Source organism: Hippoglossus stenolepis, chromosome 7 (assembly GCF_022539355.2).
Source record: "Hippoglossus stenolepis isolate QCI-W04-F060 chromosome 7, HSTE1.2, whole genome shotgun sequence".
Taxonomy (NCBI): Eukaryota; Metazoa; Chordata; class Actinopteri; order Pleuronectiformes; family Pleuronectidae; genus Hippoglossus; species Hippoglossus stenolepis.
This window is the reverse complement of record NC_061489.1, coordinates 26,032,345-26,054,059: the sequence shown is the minus strand read 5'-3', so window position 1 is coordinate 26,054,059 and position 21,715 is coordinate 26,032,345. Positions and strand designations below refer to the sequence as shown.

Genomic DNA, 21,715 nt, shown 5'->3' with positions numbered 1-21,715 from the left:
ACATGAGTGTTGTAAGTGTTGACATGAAATACTAGATAAACACAGGTTTTAATAGTCAGAGGAATTAAATGTGTGTTCCCTAAATAGAACAGAACCTTTTATTGATATTATTAGCTCTATTATGGCTGTTGTGTTGTCAAGTATCACTTTCTGGATTATGTGTCCTGCACACTTGCTGTAATGTTAAGCGCTTTGCATAAAAGCCTCCATTAACTCATCGAAGTTGAGACCACGAGATGTGAAGGGTTCAAAATATACAGCAGATAAATGTGACGAGCTCCAGGTGAGTGGGATCCAGATGCTGCGGTAACGAGAGCTCTAGTATGTGTTGGACAGGATTGTATGTGAGGGGGAGGAACAGGGGAGTTACAGTACATGAGGGAACTGGATCAGAGATAAGATGTAGTCAAGAGGCAGATGTACGTTTATCTTATGCAGCTTATTTAACTGCTATACACTGATGCTGGGTTTGTGGACGGACAGTTATACTTTACTTAAATTGTGATAAACAGTTCGAAACGTGCAAGTGTGTGAATGTCGTCCCCGCCAAGAAATGCGCAGCTTCAGCTCATTGATATTCTGTCCTCACTGCACTTCACATGCAATAAAACTTCCAGTCACGGCCTTGTTATTGAGTTACAGAGCCGCGGCTCTTGTTAAGCCCAGGATCTTCATTTCCTTTATTAGCTGTGAGTGGAACCTATGGAGAATTCAGGCAGATAACATTTTCTACACGGCACAGGTTTCTGCACATGCATATTGATTAGCTAATAAAAGGGAAAAACATGCATACATGTGCCACTTCACGTCTGCGGGTCATTTGCTAAGCAGCCTCCGGTCTCATCGGTGCTGAGCAGAGTGTGTGTGATTAGCGTGGAGATGGTGCAGCAACAAGAAACGACCGGCTTCCAATCAGGTCCCAGCGACGCATGCTTGAATTAAGGAGGCGAGGGACAGGGGGGCTTGGATCCTGTTGCTCCTGAATGTATGGGTAGGAGATTGCTTTTGCTTCCAAAACACAAGATGAGATTGAAGCACTGCATCATCATCTGGGAACGCGTGGAACGAACCTGGAAGAGAATGCCTCTGAGAGTCGTGGTCTTTGAATAGAGTGCAGATGTTGGATCACGGCTGTCTGGAGGGAAAAGCTCCTGTCTTTGTCAAACTGCTGCTGTATGTTAGCTACGTGAGTTAGCTTCAGTGAACGACAGCCTGACGACACACAAAGAAACTGAACCCTCGACAGACTAACTTTGCGCAGGGGCATAACTTTTTCAATCTTTCTCTGAGCGTGGCAAAAAAAAGAGAAAATTCTTATTAAACTTAAGATCACATAGATGCTAAAACTCGGTGATATCCAGAGAGACCTGTGTCGGTGTTTAGAAGTGGAGCTGCAAAGTTTGTCTGAAGAATATCTAATCCTCGAGGTTTCTACTTTCCCAAATGAGGTAGAAAAGTTGAAGTGAATAAGTAGATTTCAACGTCTGGATCTTAAGCGTGAGGAGGAATTGGGCTATTTTGCCGTTTTGTATTGTTGGTTAGCCGACAAATCATCCGAGATGTGAGGATGTCCCTCAGGCGATGGTGGAAACGGAACTGCAGCATTGACTGATGTCCCAAATGGCAGAACTGTGAAATGAACGCCCGATGTTCCCCAGTTCTTCCAATTGCTCCAACAACAAAATCCTGGTCTTTCCCCCGTCATGTCTCTCAGTTCGAGTCTTTAACAGTCAGATAAGAGTTAAAAGAGAGAGGACAGCCTTGAGCAAAGTCCTCCTCTCTCCGCTGAGCTGAGCTGTGACTTATCCTCCCGCTCGGAAGGTCAGTTCGTTTCAATGCAGAGAGACTTCTTTTGAAGTGAACTCTCTATTCTAATTCACAGGAGATGGACTGAGGGGTTGGAGGAGCCGCTGCTGCTTCTGTTGGATCCGAGAGCCTCAGAGTGGAAGTTGTTAGGATGCCACACAGCGGTGTCTTGTTTTCTGCAGTTGTACTTGTCAAACGTGAATTATATGACTGAAATGTCTTTAATTTAAGTCACGATAGTTTTATCTGTAGATCCCAAGTGCACGAATGTATTTGTGTCATAGTTCTTCACACTGCGTCCAGCGTGCAACTGCTATTTTAAGATCCTGGTTTGGTTTATGGAAAAAGATGTTAAGAGAAAAACTTCAACTTTTTAAATATTAGACTGTCTTGACCCTAACTTACCTAACTAACCATAACAGTGACTGAAGTGTGGACTCTTTCCACTAAAGCAGCACGTTCACATCATGAAGAGAGTGATTTGATTCAGAGTCTACACGCTATCTGCGTTCCCTAGTGTAAGTAAGTATTAATACACAAGTTACATTCACCTTGCTGAGCAATAAACAGTGAGACAGACACAGTGTTTGGTTCCTGCCTGCACAGCAGCTATAATGGCCACACTGGTCATTTCATTTCCTCTCTGAAAGTGCTTCCTTTGTCTGAGTCACTTTGCCACAGGCTGGAGCTGAGCAGCTAGCGTGTGTTGTTAAGCTGTTGATGGGAACAAGAGAGGACGTGAGGTTGAGCTGCTGCTTCTGTTTTTTTTAAATTTTTTACACTTCATCCTGGAGCACTGTGGCACGAAGGTGGCGCGCCACTGGGAAAGCGTGCTGCAGTGTTGGTGGACTGTGGTGCTGTCATTTGTTTTTACCCTTTGAGAAAATCAATGCGTGCACACGTTCCCCTTTACGTCTTGTGGCCTTTGCTTTCTGTTCCTCTCTCAGTGAGAGGTGGTGACTGAAGACCACAGAGATCCACATGATTTGGTTTTTAAGAAGCTGTCATGTTGTCCGTGTTTATATCTATGCCACACACATTGAGCTCGTTGTCTTTTATAAGTCACTTTGAGGTGACATGAAGGTCGCATCTGAGAAACAAACCAAAACTCATCGTCTGAGCGTGCAGGTTTTTAACTGGTCTCATCTTTGAATGACAACCTCTGTCCACGCACATCGGGACCGGCAGCTCTTAGTGTGTCAGCCGAGCTAAAAGCAGCGCAGCCCGTGCAGCCGGGCCGGAAGCAGACGGGTCAGCCCGAGGATTTCTGTCTTTAGCATGGACCTCCTGCTGGGCGCTGAAGGTCAGCCTCGCCCTCCAACTCCATCCTCCCTGCACTTCCACTCCTCCTCTGCTTTCTTTCTCTCCTCAGCCTTCTTCTGTCACTCTAGGTCAGGGATGCTCAACATATTCTGACCTCATTTTTAGGCCCAAATAAGTGTAATGACAACAGGAGGTAAAGGAAGCCGTACTTCGGAGCATTGCATGTTCTTGTATTGTATGTTTCTGTTCAGGCTCGGTTGCCCGGTTCCTTTCATTCAAAGTATAAATAGCGAGGCTGTCATGAACATAGGAGCCTCCAGGGGCCACAATGAAACGTTACGTTTTCTGCAAATGACATCGCTGGTGACATTCCTGGTCATTCAAGAGAATCCAGGTTTAAGGCATTTCCTCATTGACTTCACTTCCCAGACCCGGAGTCAACATACATTTTTTATAAACTATAGTCTATCACCAATTTACAAATCAATGCTGGTTCAATGGAAGTTGCAGAGTGACGGGAGAATCTTCCATTGAACCAGATTTAGTCTTTTCTTCTAATCTCAGTTTCCTCCAGGCCACCATTGCTCATGCAACGCGTCACCAGTTTGTCGTCGTAACCTGAACTTTTCCATCTCATCCAGGAAACATGATTGCTCACTCCGTGGCCCCACTTTCCATTTTGCTCAAGATCTATGTTATTTATTTCGAAATCATAGTTTCAGAAGGGATTGGTATGGATTTATTCATGAAACGGGTCCTAAACAAGCAGAAAACCTCCTTATTTATACTTCCTTCCTTCCAGCCGCACAATTAAGAGCAATCATTTCCCACAATTGTCTGCTTTTCTTCAGAAGGTAAACATTCATCTGCATTTCTTGAGATTCCACCCTGAAGGCCGCGCTGTGCCTTTTTCTCCCAAACACACGTGTTCACACAACATACTTCACTCTCTCTGCTGCTGCTGCTTATTATCCTGCTCACGCATTCAAATCCAGGCGGCTGTTCAAGGCTAAATTTTCGTTATTTAAGATCAACACTGAGATGTGTTTTCATCCGCCTCGGTGCTTCAGTCCTCGCAGTCGGTTAAAATGCTTTAATGTAGTGCGCCCTTGTTTTTACTTGACCTTGAAGGTGAGCTTTTGTTCCATTCGGTGCATTTGTGACTCACAACGAGAGCAACAGTGAAATAACATTTGTGTTTCCACAGAGCGACGCTTTGAATGGTTTCGGTTACACTTTGGATCAATTAGTGCTCCGGGGCACGAGGCCATTGACTTGCTCTGCAGCTATATCGTGCACTTGAAGTTAAAATCCGTGCATCTCTTCAGAGAAGCACCGCCGGGGTTATTTCTATGATTTGATCAGTTCGACTGAGCAGGAAACAAAGTTGGTGAACACCTCCGGCTATTTTACTGTAATCCATCATCCTCTCTGTCCTTATTTTCTATAATTTTACAAGTTCGATGTAGTTTGAGCAAGAGGTGACAGCCTGAACTCTTCAGCAGTAGTAATTGATATCGAACAGCTCAATGTAGCTGTGTTGTTTCTACCCTGAAACATTTAAAACTGATCTGCTGATCTAATTGACATGTTAACACTAATTCCTGAGGGAGAACAGCATCGCTCAGCTCAGCATGAAAAACCTCCTCCTGGTTTCCTGCACACGCCGTTTGTGAATCAGCAGAAAATTGTGGCGCCCGGGAGGGAAATTATGATAAACAAGGATGTTTGCTGTCTTGTTGAGAGAGTGGTTTTAATGAATAAATCCATATCAATCTCTTCTGAAACTATGATTTTGAAATAAATAACTTAATAAATAATCATCTTGACCAAAATGGAAAGCTGACCACGGAGCAAGCAATCATGTTTCCTGGATAAGATGGAAAAGTTCAGGTTCTGAGGGTAAAACTGGTGAAACACGGACGAGCGGGCAGAGGCGGTGTTTGTTTGCCGATATGGAAACTTTCATTTTACAGAATAAAATGAATGAATCAGAAAATGAAAATAAACAATGCAGAAAAGATACACTTGTGTTTATATCTTACATGAAAATACAATTATGTTAATTGTCATAAATAATTACTTTCTGAATTTAAGCTCTATTTATATGCGGTTGTAGTTATTTTCTTTTTTACTGATGGTTATTTATGATAAAGTTCCTGGTTAAGGTCAAATGAAAATGAAATCCTAATCATCTCGGTCCAATTTGATTCCAGCCGACTGTCACCTGCTCCTGATTAAATGAATCCTCACGCACGCTGCTGGGGAACAGCTTCTGCTTCCTCGTGTTTTTGTAATTGTAAACATCCACGAGCCACGATTAATTGAATTGGAAACTTTGATGAGTGTACATCCTGTTTCCGCTCAGCGAGAGGTTTGATTGCTCCCACGATGTTTCCCAGGGGCTGAAATAATCAATTTGGCTTCCTAAGAAACTCAAGTCATTCACAAAGGCTCTAGAAGGAATGGTTTAGTGCGGACAGCCCCCGCCAACAAAAGTTTGTAAATGTGTGTACTTTTTTCCCCCAGACCCGCTTCCTCAGGCGTACATAAGGTTTCTCAGTCAAGTGAAAATACTTCTTATTTCGTGTCGGAGCCGTGGTGACGCACACTGGCTGGAGGTGTATACACACAAGACTGGTCTGAAACTGAAGATACGTTCCACACAGGAAACTGCAAAGAAAGTTAGTTTAATAAGTTATTCTCCTTCCTGTTTCATACTCATGAGCATCGGGTTTGTCGATTTCAGCCTTGTCATTATTTACTTAATATATGAAACTAGCTAACTATGTTATAAATGAAGTCGAAATCTCAAGAATACAATCAGCTCCTCTGGTCCATTAAATCCTGTGAGCTACCGAACGTCTTTATAGTGTTGTTCTGATAACACACTGTTTGTAAAGTGTTAGTAAATCTAATCCTGAAATCTGCACATGTTGACTTTTATTACGATGCACAAAGTAGATTATGACTTTACAAAATTTTAAATCACATTTCTCCCCTGATTAAGTTTAAATTAATTCAACATTTCTATGTAATATATTTGTTAACAACTATAATTGGAGCCATAAACCGATAATGAATGACAGTAACATAAATTTGTGTTGATAAGAGAAGTTGGAACATCAATAAACACCTAAAATGTCCTAATATCTGCGAACAACCACATCACAGTATGTAGTAAACAATTCATTTAATGCTTTTATGCTTTTTGCCAATGTCAATACCGGAAATTGCTCCTTTTTTAAATAAATGAATACATGAATAAAAGTCTTCAATGAAGCCATCGTTCCGGATGGGACTTTAAACTCTCCGGGTGTTTTAGTACATGGTCTGTAGCAGACGTGGACCTTGAGCAGGACGAAAGACAAAGCATGTTTCCCAGGGGGCGCCGAGGGAGCGGTGCGAGGCATCGTGCCGTGTCATTGACCTTTTACAGCTGCAGGCTCATCCTTCTTGTCGTTTCTGTGACAAACCAAGTGTCAAGTGCATCTGAAACGTGGCTATTTAAAGGTGGTAGGTGATGAATCTGGAGCAGAGACCGGAGGAGAGCAGTTCTTCCACCTTTCTTCTCCGCTCATCAGGGCGAGGAGAAGCGCTGAGTGCTGACTCAACGTGACGGTGAAGTGGTCGGAGGGCTGGTGATCTGGTGCAATAAGAACAAATGGAAGGAGAGGAATGATTCACACAAAGTGGCAGAGGAGGCGAGTTTGATGCCAAGTTAATAATCGTTAGGAATCATCGCTGTTTAGTTTAATTAAATATTTTGCTGGCAATGATTAGAACGTGTCAGAGAAAATGCTCATCAGCATATTTAAGAGGTTTATTACTTCTTCCTCTTTCCAGTATCATAGCTTATAGATTTGTCATTGATGAGGTCGGACGGACAAATCAAATGTCTCGTGGTTTAAACAAACCCCCTTTCCACCCAGTTACTGCTCTGTCAGACCAGAGATGCTACGTATTCTAGGATAATAACTTTATAAGAGACACAAAACAGATCATAAAGTAGCCGACAGCAACGACTTCACCATTACCGGATGTAAACAAGGTGGAATAATCACCTCTGCAGAAAGTTACCTGAGAGCAAAGTCATTCTGCAGGAAGAAGGAAGAAGGAAGCGGTGGCGTCGGCCTTCGTTCAGAGGAGGATGATGTAGATTAGTGCTTCAGTGGGCTGAGTAGCATTAAGTGTTAAATTACAGTTATTGCCATATTCCATAAAGGCCACGGAAAGTTATTAGATAAAGACGTAAATTAAAGGCAGTATAACAATACATTTTTAAACGATGCACGATTTGGTTTTAAAGACGACAATAAAACAAGATAAGTAGAATAAACTAAAACACATTAAGCTATTAATTAACCTAATTGGAATTATAGTGCAGCTGCAGTGAAGTGCAGGATATAAATGGAGGCCGACATAATTGATGGTGAGTTGATTGAGCCGTCACCAGTCCGGTGGCAGATCCGTTCATGCAAAACGTTCTCTAAGAGCGGAGTGGAGGTCGGATCAAAGTTCATCACGGATGTGATGGTGACAGTTTAGAGTTTAGCTGCTCATCATAGTGTTTATACCGAGTTAATACCCAGTTTGTAGCAGATCATTTGAGTCGAGATGTTTCCTGGTGAGTCTGAACGAGCGCTGTGACGTCCATTTGGCATCAGATAAAGATGTTGTCGGCGATTGTCTTCAACTAAGTGTAAAGAAGTGTGACGGCGTCGTGATGTATAGGAAATAATAGATTTTTTTACTGGCTGCTGTTGTTACATCTGTGGTATTTGAGTGTTATTTTACTGGAGTGTCGGTGAAGTCGTGGTTTCAAGCTGAGCAGATCCACCCCTCGCTAATTAACATTAGCATATGCAGACCTTGACTGGTCACTTGTTGTCGGCCTCAGTGGAGAGTGAGCTGCCCTCCATGTTTAATGAGCTCCAGTCCACCGAGCAGCACATGGAGGTCTGGAGGCAGCTGGCTCCTGTGTGGTATTTGCTGGTGGCAAGGTGAAGACACGACAGTGGTTCAGCGTCTAAATGGAAATTAAAACGCACTCTACCAATGTCTGTTCCCACTGAAGAGCCTCCCCGTCCCTGTGGCTCTGGAGGAACTCCTCCTGGCTGTGAAGCTGTTCCTCCCAGTGCATTGGAAAGTTGTTCAGTTCAGAAACTTCCCGCTGACAGTCTAAAGGCAACCAGAGCCCCCCCCCCCGCTCCCCTCCTTCTCTCTGCCTTTCGTCCTCCAGCTGCTTATCACCTCCACCAAGCAGCTCATGTTTTCACCTGTGTCTGTTTGCACAAATATGCAAAAACTACCAAACGCTGAACTTGGTGGAGTGCATCGGCCTTGGAATTATTTTCAATTTAACATTGAATCAACGCAGGTTTGCAAACAACAGATGTCTAGACATCTTTTTATCTGCACTTAGACGTCTAAGTTGGTAAAACCTGCTTCACAGTTTACAAAAGAAAGGCCTTAAAGTCCTGAAACTTGTTAAAGTGACGTTTATATTTAATCTAGACAATTAAAATCTCTTAAGACTTCAGATCCAAGACCTGAGCCAGTTTAACAACATCTAACAAGGGTCCTGTTGCTGTGGATCTTGGTCACATGGTCTCTTCTCACTCTGACCTCTAATCTTTATACAGACGTCCAAAGGTCAATGAAGAACTGTACGTCTCGGAGCCTGTAAATCTCCTGATCAATGTTAACTGGGTTTTATGCTCAATTTAACACAGATCTTTATCAATCCCTCTGTCACAAATCAACAAACCTGCTTGTTCGATTGTTGCCTGCAGGAGCTCAGGTTTTTTAACATAATCGATCCGAGCACCGAGTGGATCAGTCAGTTCAAGAACACATTTAAGTTCATAGTCGATTATTTTAATCATTCATTCATTTGGAAGCCGTGCTGCTCCCGAATCGATCACAGAGGAGAAATTTAGGTTTGTTATGAGACTTGATATTGTGTAGATTGTTTTACGCTGTGTTCTCTGAATTTGGACGTTTGTTTCCCAACGTTAAACCTCATCCCTCCCTCCCTCCTCCTCCATCCCTCCATCCCTCCATCCCTCCCTCCCTCCATCCATCCCTCCTCCCTCCATCCATCATCCCTTCATCCCTCCTCCCTCCATCCATCCCTCCCTCCCTCCCTCCATCATCCTTCATCCATCCCTCCGTCCATCCCTCCCTCCGTCCCTCCATCCTCCCCTCCTCCCTCCCTCCATCATCCCTTCATCCATCCTCCTCCTCCCTCCATCCCTCCCTCCCTCCTCCATCACCCCGTCCACCCCCCTCCGTCCCTCCCTCCCTCCTCCTCCCTCCATCATCCCTTCATCCATCCCTCCGTCCATCCATCCCTCCCTCCCTCCCTCCGTCCCTCCCTCCGTCCCTCCCTCCATCATCCCTCCCTCTCCTCTCTCATCCATCCCTCCGTCCATCCATCCATTTGTGTGTTTGCTTTTTCTTTTTCTCAGAATATTTATTCCAGTATTTAAAATTTGATTTAATCGTCTGTTTGTATTTTTGATCTCATATAAGCGTGCGGTTCGTACCACTTTTAATATTCATCCATTTTCATTTCTTGCTCATCTGCAGTTGGGAAGTTATTAAAATAAACCAATTGTTGATAATATAATGTTAAATAAATGAGTCTCTCTTTTCACGGAGCGATGTCCGACCTTTACAGAGCACCAGTCGTTCTCTTTGGGGGATGGATATCAAATACTCTTAACTTAACCACACATCATAAAACCACTATCACCATCATCACCATCATTATCCCAGTTTCTCCTCTCCCACACCTCTGTTGTTCTCTGAAGGAGTATCTACCAATCAGGTGGAGTAGAGAAGTTGGGCTGAAAGTACTTTCCCTTCATTTTCTGTGTTGTTTTCTTTCCTTTGTCTCCGTACGATCAGAGATAGCGAGGCCGTATTAGTTTGCTCCACGCGTTCCCTCCTCGGCCCTTTGAAGCTGCCTGATGATTCACATTCTGCTTCTCTCTCGGGGGACGGCAGCCGGGCTTTTAGCTACAGCCTTGCGGTGCGTTCGGTTTGAAAGCTCTGTGTTCTCTGTAGGTACGCCCCGCTCCTCCGCCATCGCCTTCCCCCTCCACGGCCTCGCCTGCCTTGTTTGATGGCTCGGGAAAAGCTTCAGATGCAGTTTGAAGAGCACCCTTCAAAAGCACGGGCCTTTTCCCACAGGTGACAGGTTTACTCCCCGGGAGCGCGGTGGCGAGCGGCTCTCTCTCTCTCTCTCTCTCTCGCCTTACGCGTCACATGAAAGCTCGACCTTGCCGTCGCCCCGTAGGTTAATTTGTCAGACTTTGTGAACATGCAGCGGCAAGCAATTGATTATCGTTCAGAGACTCTTTCATCAGCCGCTGGTAAACAGTGTCCGACACACAGAGAGAACAAGAGCACCCCCGCTCGTCCTCTCCGCTCGCTGTGGGACAAGATGGTAACGTACAGATTTAGAGATGAAGAGTGTGTGTACGTCGCAAATCAAGCCGCTCTCGCTTGACAATAGCATCGCTGTGTCGGAGTGCGTCGCTTGTTTTGTCCAGTCACGGCTGCCCGGCACGGTTTACATCCGTCTCCACGACAACAGGTGAAGGTGACTCGGGTCCCTGGCGACTGTAGCAGCGTGGTCATCGCTCCCAACATGTGAAAAAACAATCCACTCAATCACAGCTTTCACTATCTCACCTTCCACCCTCTTCTTTCCATTGTGGTGTCATCTTTCAGGCCTTATCCATCTCTTTTACTTCTCTCTCCTCACTTTACCTTTATTCCCAATTTACTCTCCCATCTTCTTTGCCCTGTTTTCTAGCACAGCTCTGAATTTCCTTCCACTCCTACGCTGTAGAGAAGATAAAAGCAGAGAAATTGTCTCTTTCACACTCCGTTCCTCATCTGGCTCTTCTATCACACACCATCGTCCTCACGTAACAGGGAACACAGAGAACTGGGGGGGGGGGGATATGATTGAAATCCTATGATCACTAACATGAAAAGGAAGCAGCGATAAAGAGGCCAAAGGTCACTGTGATGAGGAGCTGGTGAACAAAGTCTGTTTGATGTCTGCCTGCCAGTGGCTGGAAGCGTTTTCAGGTTGTCCATCCGTCCCCACGTATGTCCACAAACGCTCATATTTCAAGAATTCCTTCAGGATATATCTTCAAACTTTGGTACGAACCTTCATCTGGACTCTAGGACGAATTAATTACATTTAGGTGGTGAATGTTTAAGGCCTCTTGAACGTGTCATCTCAAGTCGGCCTGTAGGGAGCTTCTTCAAACTTTGACCAGTTGTCATTTGGACGTGATGAGTTTCACAGCCTGAAACTGGAGCCTCAGAATTACTTCCACATGTGACCTGCAGCATACGGATTTTGATGAATTCGTAAAACCACTGGATTTCTTTTTATGTCTGTGTCATCTTCAAGGATGAGACCGTTATCTGTTCACAACTTCAGATATTCTCTTTGAGTTGAAGTTGTACCAGAGTCACTGAGGTATTTTTTTTTTTTGTAGCCTCAAAAGTCCAGTCTCAAAGTTTGTGTGAGTTCTATTGGTTCCTCAACACAGTCGGTGCAGAACGGATCAGAGACAGTGGACTGACCCAGTGTGAAGGACGTGGGGGGGGGGGCAGTTACACAGTGGGGACACGGCAGTGATCACTCAGTATGTTAATGTAGCCGTGATCAATAGGTCCAGACATTGTGATGCAATGACATAGAGGTCAAGAGGAACTCAGTAAAAGGCAGGAAGGGGTTTTACAGACTTGATTGATTAACTTATGACAAGTTCAGAGACAAGTTCAGACTACACAACTTTGAAGGTCGTCGGATCAATGTAAAGTTCACACAATCCAGGAAGTGGCCGACTAAGTTAACATCTGTGTTGTCAAAGCGTGATTGGAGCCAATCAAACGCCGATTTGGCTCCAATCTGGGGCTTTTGTGAGGGAATTTAAATTCAGATCCTCATAGTGTGAATTAGACATTAGTAAGTGTGGGGGACATATCTAATGAAGTTCAGATGAAAGGTCGACAGGTAGGTGAAATGAAAAGGGGGAGGGTCCTCAACACAGATATCGTATCAGACAGAATGTATGAAAAGCAGAAGGGGCTCACAAACTTCACGACCACAAACTGTGTATTTTGCTCCTCATCATTTCTTGTTTCATCAGTTCACTTCTACCTGTTTCTGGAGGTTTGGCCTCTCATGTCGTCCCTCTGTGTCTCCCCCCCCCAGGCGCCCTCGCCGTCCTGATACCGGAGCTGGACCTGGTCATCTCGTTGGTCGGCTCGGTCAGCAGCAGCTTCCTGGCGCTGATCTTCCCCCCGCTCCTGCAGATCGTAACTTTTTACCCCGAAGGCCTGTCGCCCCTGACGACCGCCAAGAACACGGTCATCAGCATGGTGGGTCTGATCGGCTTCCTCACGGGCACGTACGCCGCCATTGAGCAGATCATCACCCGGAACGGACTCAAACACGAAGAGACGTTGTCCTCCTACATGGTGCAGTGAGGAGGAGCAGCGAGGAGGAGCTGTGACTCTCGGCAGGTGGGGCTGAACCACCGGGACATTTTAGGGCACATTTTAAGGTTTTGCTGCTGTTGGACACCGCAGCGTTTTAGGATCAGTCTCTGACGTGTTTAGGCCGCTTGACGCTGTGTGACGCTCGATGTCGTGTTTCATTCTGTCACCGCTGAACTTCAGTGTCCTGCAACTACTCACAGCTCGTCAAGTACAGCCTCTTAGTGCAACTTCATGACAACAATATGATGCTTAAGGCTAAATAATTCCTTCGTGTACAGAATCAAGGGGTTTTCGGGGTTCAGCCTGAATATATATATATATATGTTTTTAAATATTTCCGTCAGAAAATCAAACTACCTCACAAACTGGTATCGATTTGGTCTTTTAAAACGTTTCCAAAACCCCTTCAGCCCAAACAGCGTCTCGCTTAGATCTTTTCTCGTTGAACTAATCATACAGAAATAAGTTTTTAAAAACAATCTTCATGTTGCGTTGCACTTTAATTCATGCCTTACTCTGTGAACCAGAACGACTCTGAGGGTAGTTTAGGCACAAACTGTAAATCATTTAACTGAAGAATCAGAACAAAACTACGACGAAGTATAAGGTCACTTAAATGGAATTACCACGGGGACTAAGAGAATAAAGCCCTAGTATTACAAGAGTAAAATTTCTGATATTACAAGAATTAAGTCGATCCAGAGAAGTGAAACTCCAGCGAGCACAGATTCTCCTCGACCCTTATTTCTCAAAATATAACTTTTCTCATCACATCACACTTTATTCTTTGTTACGACCTTATTCTTGATTTTTTTCTGGGCCTAATATTCCGTCTAACAAACAGTGCCGGGTATCAAAACGGTTCTGAATTTGAATCCAGTTCTACATGAATCAGAACATTCAATCTTTTGCCTTGTGCGTTTCACTTTATCAGATCCTGACAGTGAGTAAATCTCACTGACCAAAGGAAAACAGAGGATTCCTTATCGTGTAATTCAGACTTGTGTGTCTCATAAGTAGGATTATGATGATAATATGAGCTTCGTCTAATAATAACACAAATATACAAACTTTACTTTGATCATGTTATCTGTGGATACGTAACGGACTGTAAACACGTCTCTACTTCATCCCACTGTACAAAAAGAAGCCAAAAATATCTTGGATACAAAACGTGACCCCAGATTTAGTAGTTTGGTCCTGGTCCCATCCACTCACATGGAGGAGGCAGAGTTTATGACCAGTACTGCAGCCAGCCACCAGAGGGTGATCCAGATGTTTTGGCTTCACTTTTTCAGGATGCGTCATGTCGTCCATCTTAATTTTCAGTCTCTGGTCCAGATGTTGTGGTCGGGTCGTTTAAAAACAAAAAAAGGGAAGTTTCTTAAATGTTTGTTTAATTTGTTTTTTTTTTGTTTATCCTTGAGATTAACTTTAATAATCAGACACATCTGCATTAAGTGAGAAATCAAAACGCTGCTTTAAAAAGGAAAAACTACTGATTCACGTAAAATCGAAAGGAAAATAAACAACTTTTGACTAAAAATCTAAAAGAATATTTATATTTTATTTTTCATTTACGTTTTAAAAGCCAGGATTTCACAAGAAACCCGATTTTCTAAACCAAACTTTAATATATTTCAGCTTGAACAAGTTCATCAGTGTTTATGTGGGGACCTCTTCTGTGTAACAATTTCTTTTTGGGGGGTTTTCCTGTCTTTAAAACTTTTATTTTTATCATCCGATTCTTTTTTTATGTTTAAATGTATTTACAAAGATTCATTCTGTATTTTTAAATAGTTTTTTATTCACGCAGCATGCATTGTTAGAGCTTACAACTAAGTTTAATTTCAGTTTAATCACAGACTCTGCATGTAATGTAACATGTATGTAAAATAAAACCCAACTTAACGCCGAGCTGGAGGAATAAGGTTCGTCCTCGTGCTTCAGTAGAACGACGCAGGCAAAACGTGGAACTTGTCACTTTGTCGTTTGTCTTGTTTCTGTCGCAGACGAATATTCTGAGAGTCTCGAGTCTCGTGTGTAAAGATGTGTAACAGCTGATGGTTTGTGTCACAGCTGAATTTTAATTTGTGAATATACACGTGTACAAATGTAATCTCTGATGATGATGATGTTCAGTTCTCCACAGAAGACGGATCTCATCGAACAGTTCAGTATTTTTAAATTTAAACAGTTCAGTCCATCAAAACCTGTCGCTCAGAGTAAATAACAGTTAAAGTACCAACGTGTGTTTTCCTGTCTTTTATTCAGTCATCTCGCTAAACAAGTTTCTTTCAGTTGCATTTTCACATTTCACATTTGAACTCTGTTGCATTACAAACTGCAGCGTTGGTTGTGAACCTGTTTGTTCAGTCTGTGGTGAAGCTGGCTGCAGGTTTCTCTCTGAAACTGTGAAAGTGACCTGCAGCAACTGAGCCGCTGCAAATAAACACTAGACTCTGAAGTAAACAGCTGCTCACCTGTTGTTTCAAGATGAAGCTCGACTCTACGTAAAAACCCTGAACTAACGTAACTTGAGCGCTGTAATTTATTCATATTGAACATATCACGTGTCCAAATCACGTTAAATTCAACACTCCTCTTCTCCGAACCTTTAAAAATACACGAACCACGTGTGAAGCTGATGAGATGAACGCGTCTCGAGATGTGAAACCCTCAGACGAGAGATTTCTGGAGTTAGTCGATGTTATTAAAGCAGCTGATCTGCTCTTGTCTCCGTTTTCTGAACTATGTAACGACACATTCTTCAGTTGTCCGTCGTATTTCTAGGATGTTGCACGTAGGGACCTCGTCGGTAACACGGTCACGTTTCAGCCTCTTGAAGTGGAGAGAAGACGCCGCTTCAATTCAATCAAGCTGCAGCAAATTACAACCAATCAGCTCCCTGAATATTCCTGATTATTCTTTATCAAGGTCCATGAATTATTCTCTGGGAAACTGGTGTAAATGTCAAAGAAACAGAAAACGTGATGGTTCTTCGTTGGTTCATGTCCCTTCCTTCCACCTCGGGAATCGTGGAAAAAAACTGACGGGAGCGAAAGCCAAAGCATCTCTATTTCGCCCCCTGGTGGCTGGTCTTAAACCCTGCCTACTCCATGTTACCAGATGGGACATGGACCAAACAAAAAAATAAAAGTAGACGTTAAATAAATGTTTCTCAGAGATGGTTTCTGTCATTTGAGGTCGTTCTTATCACACTGAGTTCATGTTTCTGATCAGTTTGGATTTTAATTAGTTATTTGATATAAAAACTTGAGGTTGTTTGAATCCGTTCACCTTAATTCTGCCACAACCGCTAGTTCACAGACTTCTAATGTTTAAGATGTCAACGTTTGTAGCCAAGATATTTTGGCTTCATTTCTGAAAGTGGGGAGGAGTCTATCTTTATTTCCCGTCCATGGTTTGTACAAACTAAACTCTGTTGTCTTGTAGCGTGAGTAATAACCTCTCTTCACATGTTTCATCCTCTTCGTGTCAGCGTCTGCAGAATGTAAAGCAGCCAAATAAAAGCCCTCTGAGCTCCGAGGTGCCGAGCTGCTTTCGTGGCCGTCTCAGCTTTGTTCGTCTTCTTCTTCTCCGCGTCCCTGAAGTGCAAACGTTCTCCAACCTTTCACCGCACAAGCGAGTAATCTCACCCGCGGCCTAATTGATACAAATGAGACGGAGGCCGATTGGATTGGAAAACGTCCTCTGGGGTTAATTCTGCTCCGTAAAGCTGCACCTACGGTCGGAGATGGAATCTCATTAACCCGTGTGGGAGCAGGGGAGTGGTTAAAGTGGGCCGATGCACAGCGCCATGCATTTTAGATGAGCTGGTCATTAGAGACTGAGCTTTACATCGGTGCAGGTTTCTGAGGAGTGTTGGGAATGAGTTCTTTCATTGGTCAGTCACTTCCTGGATTCTTGCTGCACCGCCTCAACGTTAACGATCACTTTCTCCTATTTTCTGAAGATGCATCATTCTCCACGTCACCTCCTCTGCTTTCCTGCTGAACCCGTCCGGCGTCCACACACAGTTTTAGAGTCGCCAATACGGAGAAGTTCCTAAACACTGCTTGTAAACTCTGGAGTTTTAGTTTTGATGATAATAACTTGAATTTATCACTTTTCAAGAGACTCAAGGACACGTTACATGTCTCTAGGGACAAATATACGATACAAATAAGCAGCACTAATGGGTTTTCCGCAGGTTTTCAGGCAGCTGGACAGATGTTTGTGTTTTTAAAGTTGTTCTGATGAAGCTGAAATGATTTTGAGTTCCGTGAAGCAGCTTCACTCGTAGTCCAGAAACCTGCAGCTCCACCTCTCACTGAGAACAGGGACGATGAGGAGACGCCTCCCTGTGGACTCTCGGCTTCAAGGATCCTCCTTCAGATTTTGTCCCGTTGTTTCCTGAACCCAAAGTTAAACTGATTCGATTTCGGAGGTCGAAGGTCACGCTGACCTCACATGAGTCTGGAAGCAGCTGGAGTTGGTGAAGGCAAACAGCCACAGGGGCGGTGGTTCTAGTCTCCCTCTCAGTTTCCTCTCCTCCCTCTCACCTCTTCTCTTCTCCTCCACAGTTTCCTCTCCTCCCTCTCAGTTTCCTCTCCTCCCTCTCACCTCTCCCCTTCTCCTCCACAGTTTCCTCTCCTCCCTCTCACCTCTTCCCTTCTCCTCCACAGTTTCCTCTCCTCCCTCTCAGTTTCCTCTCCTCCTCTCACCTCTTCTCTTCTCCTCCACAGTTTCCTCTCCTCCCTCTCAGTTTCCTCTCCTCCTCCTCCCCTCTCCCTTCTCCTCCACAGTTTCCTCTCCTCCCTCTCAGTTTCCTCTCCTCCCTCTCACCTCTCCCCTTCTCCTCCACAGTTTCCTCTCCTCCCTCTCAGTTCCCTCTCCTCCCTCTCAGTTTCCTCTCCTCCCTCTCACCTCTTCCCTTCTCCTCCACAGTTTCCTCTCCTCCCTCTCAGTTTCCTCTCCTCCCTCTCACCTCTTCTCCTCCCCACAGTTTCCTCTCCTCCCTCTCAGTTTCCTCTCCTCCCTCTCAGTTTCCTCTCCTCCCTCTCACCTCTTCCCTTCTCCTCCACAGTTTCCTCGTTCTTTTAATCTCTGCCTCACGTTCCGTCTCTCGCCGCCGGCGGCTGCAGCAGCGGCTGATCTGTGCAGCATCACTTCAAACGCCTGTGAGGACTTACACCGTCCTGCGGTGAGATTCTGCTCGCTGCCGGAGACGAGAGCGAGGAGTGTTTGATGTGTTTACTGAAGCTTCATCCTCTCACTGGCTTCATGCTGTTTCTACACAAACGTATTTCCTGCACATTGTCTCAGTCGGTTGTGTCTGAATCTCTCTGTTCGTCTCAAACAGGCTTTTCAGTGAAATCCAGTTTTGTGACAAGAAATCAAAAGGTTCGACAGCAAAACAGTGAATTCTTCTTATCGCTCAATAACTTTAATGATTAAAATACAAAGTTGGAGCATTTGATTGAGAAAAATCTAATTCTCCACGATGAGAATGATTTAAAAACGTTTTTATGAGTAATGTAATTTGCCTGTTTCTGATAAGTTTGGTTTTAATTAGTCTTTCGAGCCGGATCACAACAATACAGACTTCACATGACGTCACCAGTGCAAAGTAGCAGCAGCTGAATCCAGGATCATTTGGTGTCATTTTCCTACGACTGGAGGAAGTGGAGATGCATCATCCATCTTTATTCACAGTTTCTGGGCGAAGTCAAGGGTCAAACTACGAATTAGATCGTTTTTCTCCACAAAGTTTTCTTTAAAATCCTCCCTGAAGAGGTTTACAACTGAATAAATGTTCTGATTGAACAGTTTGACCTTTTTGGACGTTGTAGTCGAACCTTTTGCAGTTTCTGTTAATCAACCGGCCCCCGTTGAAATAAGTGAGGTGAGGAAAACAGTCTGTAACTTCCTAATTAAACTATTTAGCATCTAATTTGCCATAAAACCCCAAACTTGTTTCCCGACTGTTGATGTTGTAAAACTGGACTTTAATGACTTCAAGTCTTCGGAGACTGAATCCACGAGTGTGAACAAACTAACTAACTAACTTCTGCCGTTTTCCAGCAAAAGACATCAGATATTGAAACAGTTTTTCCTGCTGTGGTTTCTCGTCGTTTCAGTGAACACGTGTGTTGTGGAATAAAGTGACAGACGGCGGCTCACAGTGAACGTTCCTTTATTAAGACGTGTTGACCAGGGCTCGTCAACAATACAAACACTCGTGGCGATGTGCAAAACAGCGTATGAAAAATAAATCAGATAATACAGGTACATTCTCATGGCCTTCAGAAACTGCATTTATATATCTTCTTCTTCTTCTTCTGTTAAGCAACTGTTCCCAACACACTAACAACAACAAGCTCAGGCAATTGAATTGATTTTTAGCGCTAAAAGAAAAATAAATAATGTCTAATGTCACGACTGACGGTAAAAGGCTGGTTCTGTATTTTTCAAAACCCTCAGTGGGCCAATTATATTTCCCTGTGTTTTCACCGGGGTCCTATAAATGTAAATTCACATCTTTCTGCACTGGGGCCGAGGTTTATTCTCTCAGCTCATTGTTTTATTTGATATCTACCTTTTTAACTTTGAATTGGTAATTCGATTTTCTTCAATATAGTTTCCATCGATCAGAGAATCACACGATGTGGTTGTGGTCATTTGCAAGTAAAGAGAAAAATGCCTCCAGGTCACAGCCGGGGAAAATGTTGGAAATGTTGTTTTTGGACGTGAAGGTTACGTACGACTGTTGATTCAACTTAATTTCACTTTTTATATTTCAATAAAAATCAGCTTAAGACGACGGCCTTATGCGAAAAATATTTGTCACACTAACTACGTAGATTTTTCTTTTTCTGAATTTAGAATTTCTCAAACTTATTCATTATTGTCATTCATACAATATATTCCTGCTGTCCTGTAAGTCTCCATGTTATTTTACCTGCTTTAAATCTATTTGATACTGATGAATACAATAGTATTTTGCTTTCAATTTACTTACAAATAGTTTTATTGTTTTGCGACCGGTCAGTATTTTGGCACAAACATGAAACAAAGACACGTCCACGACAACTTTGTCCCAACTCAGGCGTTGCATCCTCCGGAGGAGTCCGTCCACAAAGGTCACGTCCTCGTCTACACAGAGAAAGCTGAACCGAAATCGGACAATCTGCTCTACGGAGGATTTCACATTTGCGTCACTAGCTTTTCACACCGTTACTGTTGAGTTGTTACTTACTACTTATAGCTGGTTAACTCTGTCACTAATGGATTCTGGGATAACTCGGCTCCCAGACGGATCCATCTGTCAGATCCTTGGTTGGTTGGGAATTGAAGGACAGATTTGAAGGAGCCTCCGAAATTAAACAAACGAGTCGCATCGCTGTGACGGAAACTTCACATGATCTGAGTCTCAGCTTCTCAGCTTCACCCGCCCTCCGACAGCCCCGCTGCCATTTTAAATGTCCTTGTTAGACCCAGTTTAAAGACCCAGCTAGGACCTTTATTCTGGAGAGGAACAGGTCTGAGAACACACACACACACACACACACACACACACACACGCAGTGAGGTCAGCAGCAGCTTCTTCATTCACATGAAACATTCTCCTTCCTGTGAAACACAGTGATGTGGTCAGATCATTGTTCAGAACAACCATAGCTTCAATTTTCACCTCTTTTTTTTCTTCTTGTTTTGGCATCCTCGTGTTTAATATACAAAGTGTGAAGTAACTGTACTCAGGGCGGGGGATAGTGAACAGTTGTAATGTGTGAGGAAATCAAAGTATTGCTTCTGAACGGCAGAGACACCGTGTTGTTGTCTTTTGTCTGTGTTCTTTTCAGAGTCTTACACAGAGACACGCTCAGAGTGAGAGGAAACACCTTCATGGTGGGTTATCACGAGGAGGAGGAGGAGGAGGAGGAGGAGGAGGAGGAGGAGGAAGAGGAGGAGGAGGAGGAGGAGGACCACCACCTCGGCTGATCCTGTTCCAGGTGTGAAACCCGTGACGTGGAGATGAGTCCTGGTGAAATGAACGAGTTGAGCCCACCACAGAAGCAGCTTCACGCCAGAGGCTTGTTTCTTTTAAATGTCAAGTCCAAGTGGTTTCAGGTCTTCAGAGTCAGGACAGAAACTTTCCAGTTCACCAGGACGACACAGAGACAGAGACCGTAACTGGGACAGAGTCATTTCAGTGGTTGTGTCAAATCAATGGGGCTGTAACAGGAGACGAGCGAGGTCTTAATGCGGACGTGATCTGTTCGATGGTTTAGGAACGTTTAGAGAAACACTGTAAGTAAATAAAAAAACTGATTTGAGAGTAAATCATTTCTGTAACATTATCTATTAGACGGTGAAAGACATTTTAATATCACATCAGGCGACGAGTTGGTTAAAACACATGTAGGATGAAGCCTGATCTGTTGTGAATCGCCCCCTGGTGGCTGACTGCAGTATGGCTCATTAACCCTGCCTTCCTCCATGTTAGCAGATGGGACCAAACAAAAACAATTTCAAAGTACACGTTAAATAAATGTTTGTCACAGATGGTTTCTGTCATTTTAAGTATTTCTTAACACACTAATGTTCAAGTTTACATGTTTCTGAATTTTCTTTACTCCTTTTTATCCCTTTTGCTGGTTTTATATTGTTTATGTTTTATTGCTAACGTGTTTTTATTGATCTCTTATTTCAAGTCTTTTAATTTTTTGTAAAGCACTTTAAGCTGCATTTAATGTATGAAAGGTGCTGGTTTAAATAAATGTTCTATTATTATTATTATTATTATTTCATAAGTTTGGTTTTAATTAGTTAATTGATGATATAGAATATATTTCTGGTTAGAGGGAGGAAGAGGAGCTGCTTCTCTTCATCTTCATTTACATCTACGGACCTGACACATTTCTAAAAGAGATGAAAACTGTCTACAACCCAAAATATACTTCATTCAGACCAATATGAACTAATTAAGTTGAAACTAATACATTCGAAATGACAAAAGTATTTATTATATATTAATAATACCATAAACTCATGTTATTATACATTAATATAAATAAAGTATTGATCCACAATCTTGTATTTA

At 43.3% G+C, this 21,715-nt stretch overlaps 1 protein-coding gene across 1 annotated transcript in view; it reads left to right on the top strand.

The window, feature by feature from the left end:
* Positions 1–14,857, top strand: part of slc36a1 (solute carrier family 36 member 1) — a 32,536-nt gene extending 17,679 nt beyond the window's left edge. Inside the window, exon 12 of the mRNA XM_035160524.2 lies at positions 12,323–14,857. Coding sequence (XP_035016415.1) covers positions 12,323–12,597 — 275 coding nt within the window. The 3' untranslated portion in view covers positions 12,598–14,857. The remainder of the gene's footprint in view (positions 1–12,322) is intronic.
* Positions 14,858–21,715: the final 6,858 nt, after the last annotated feature.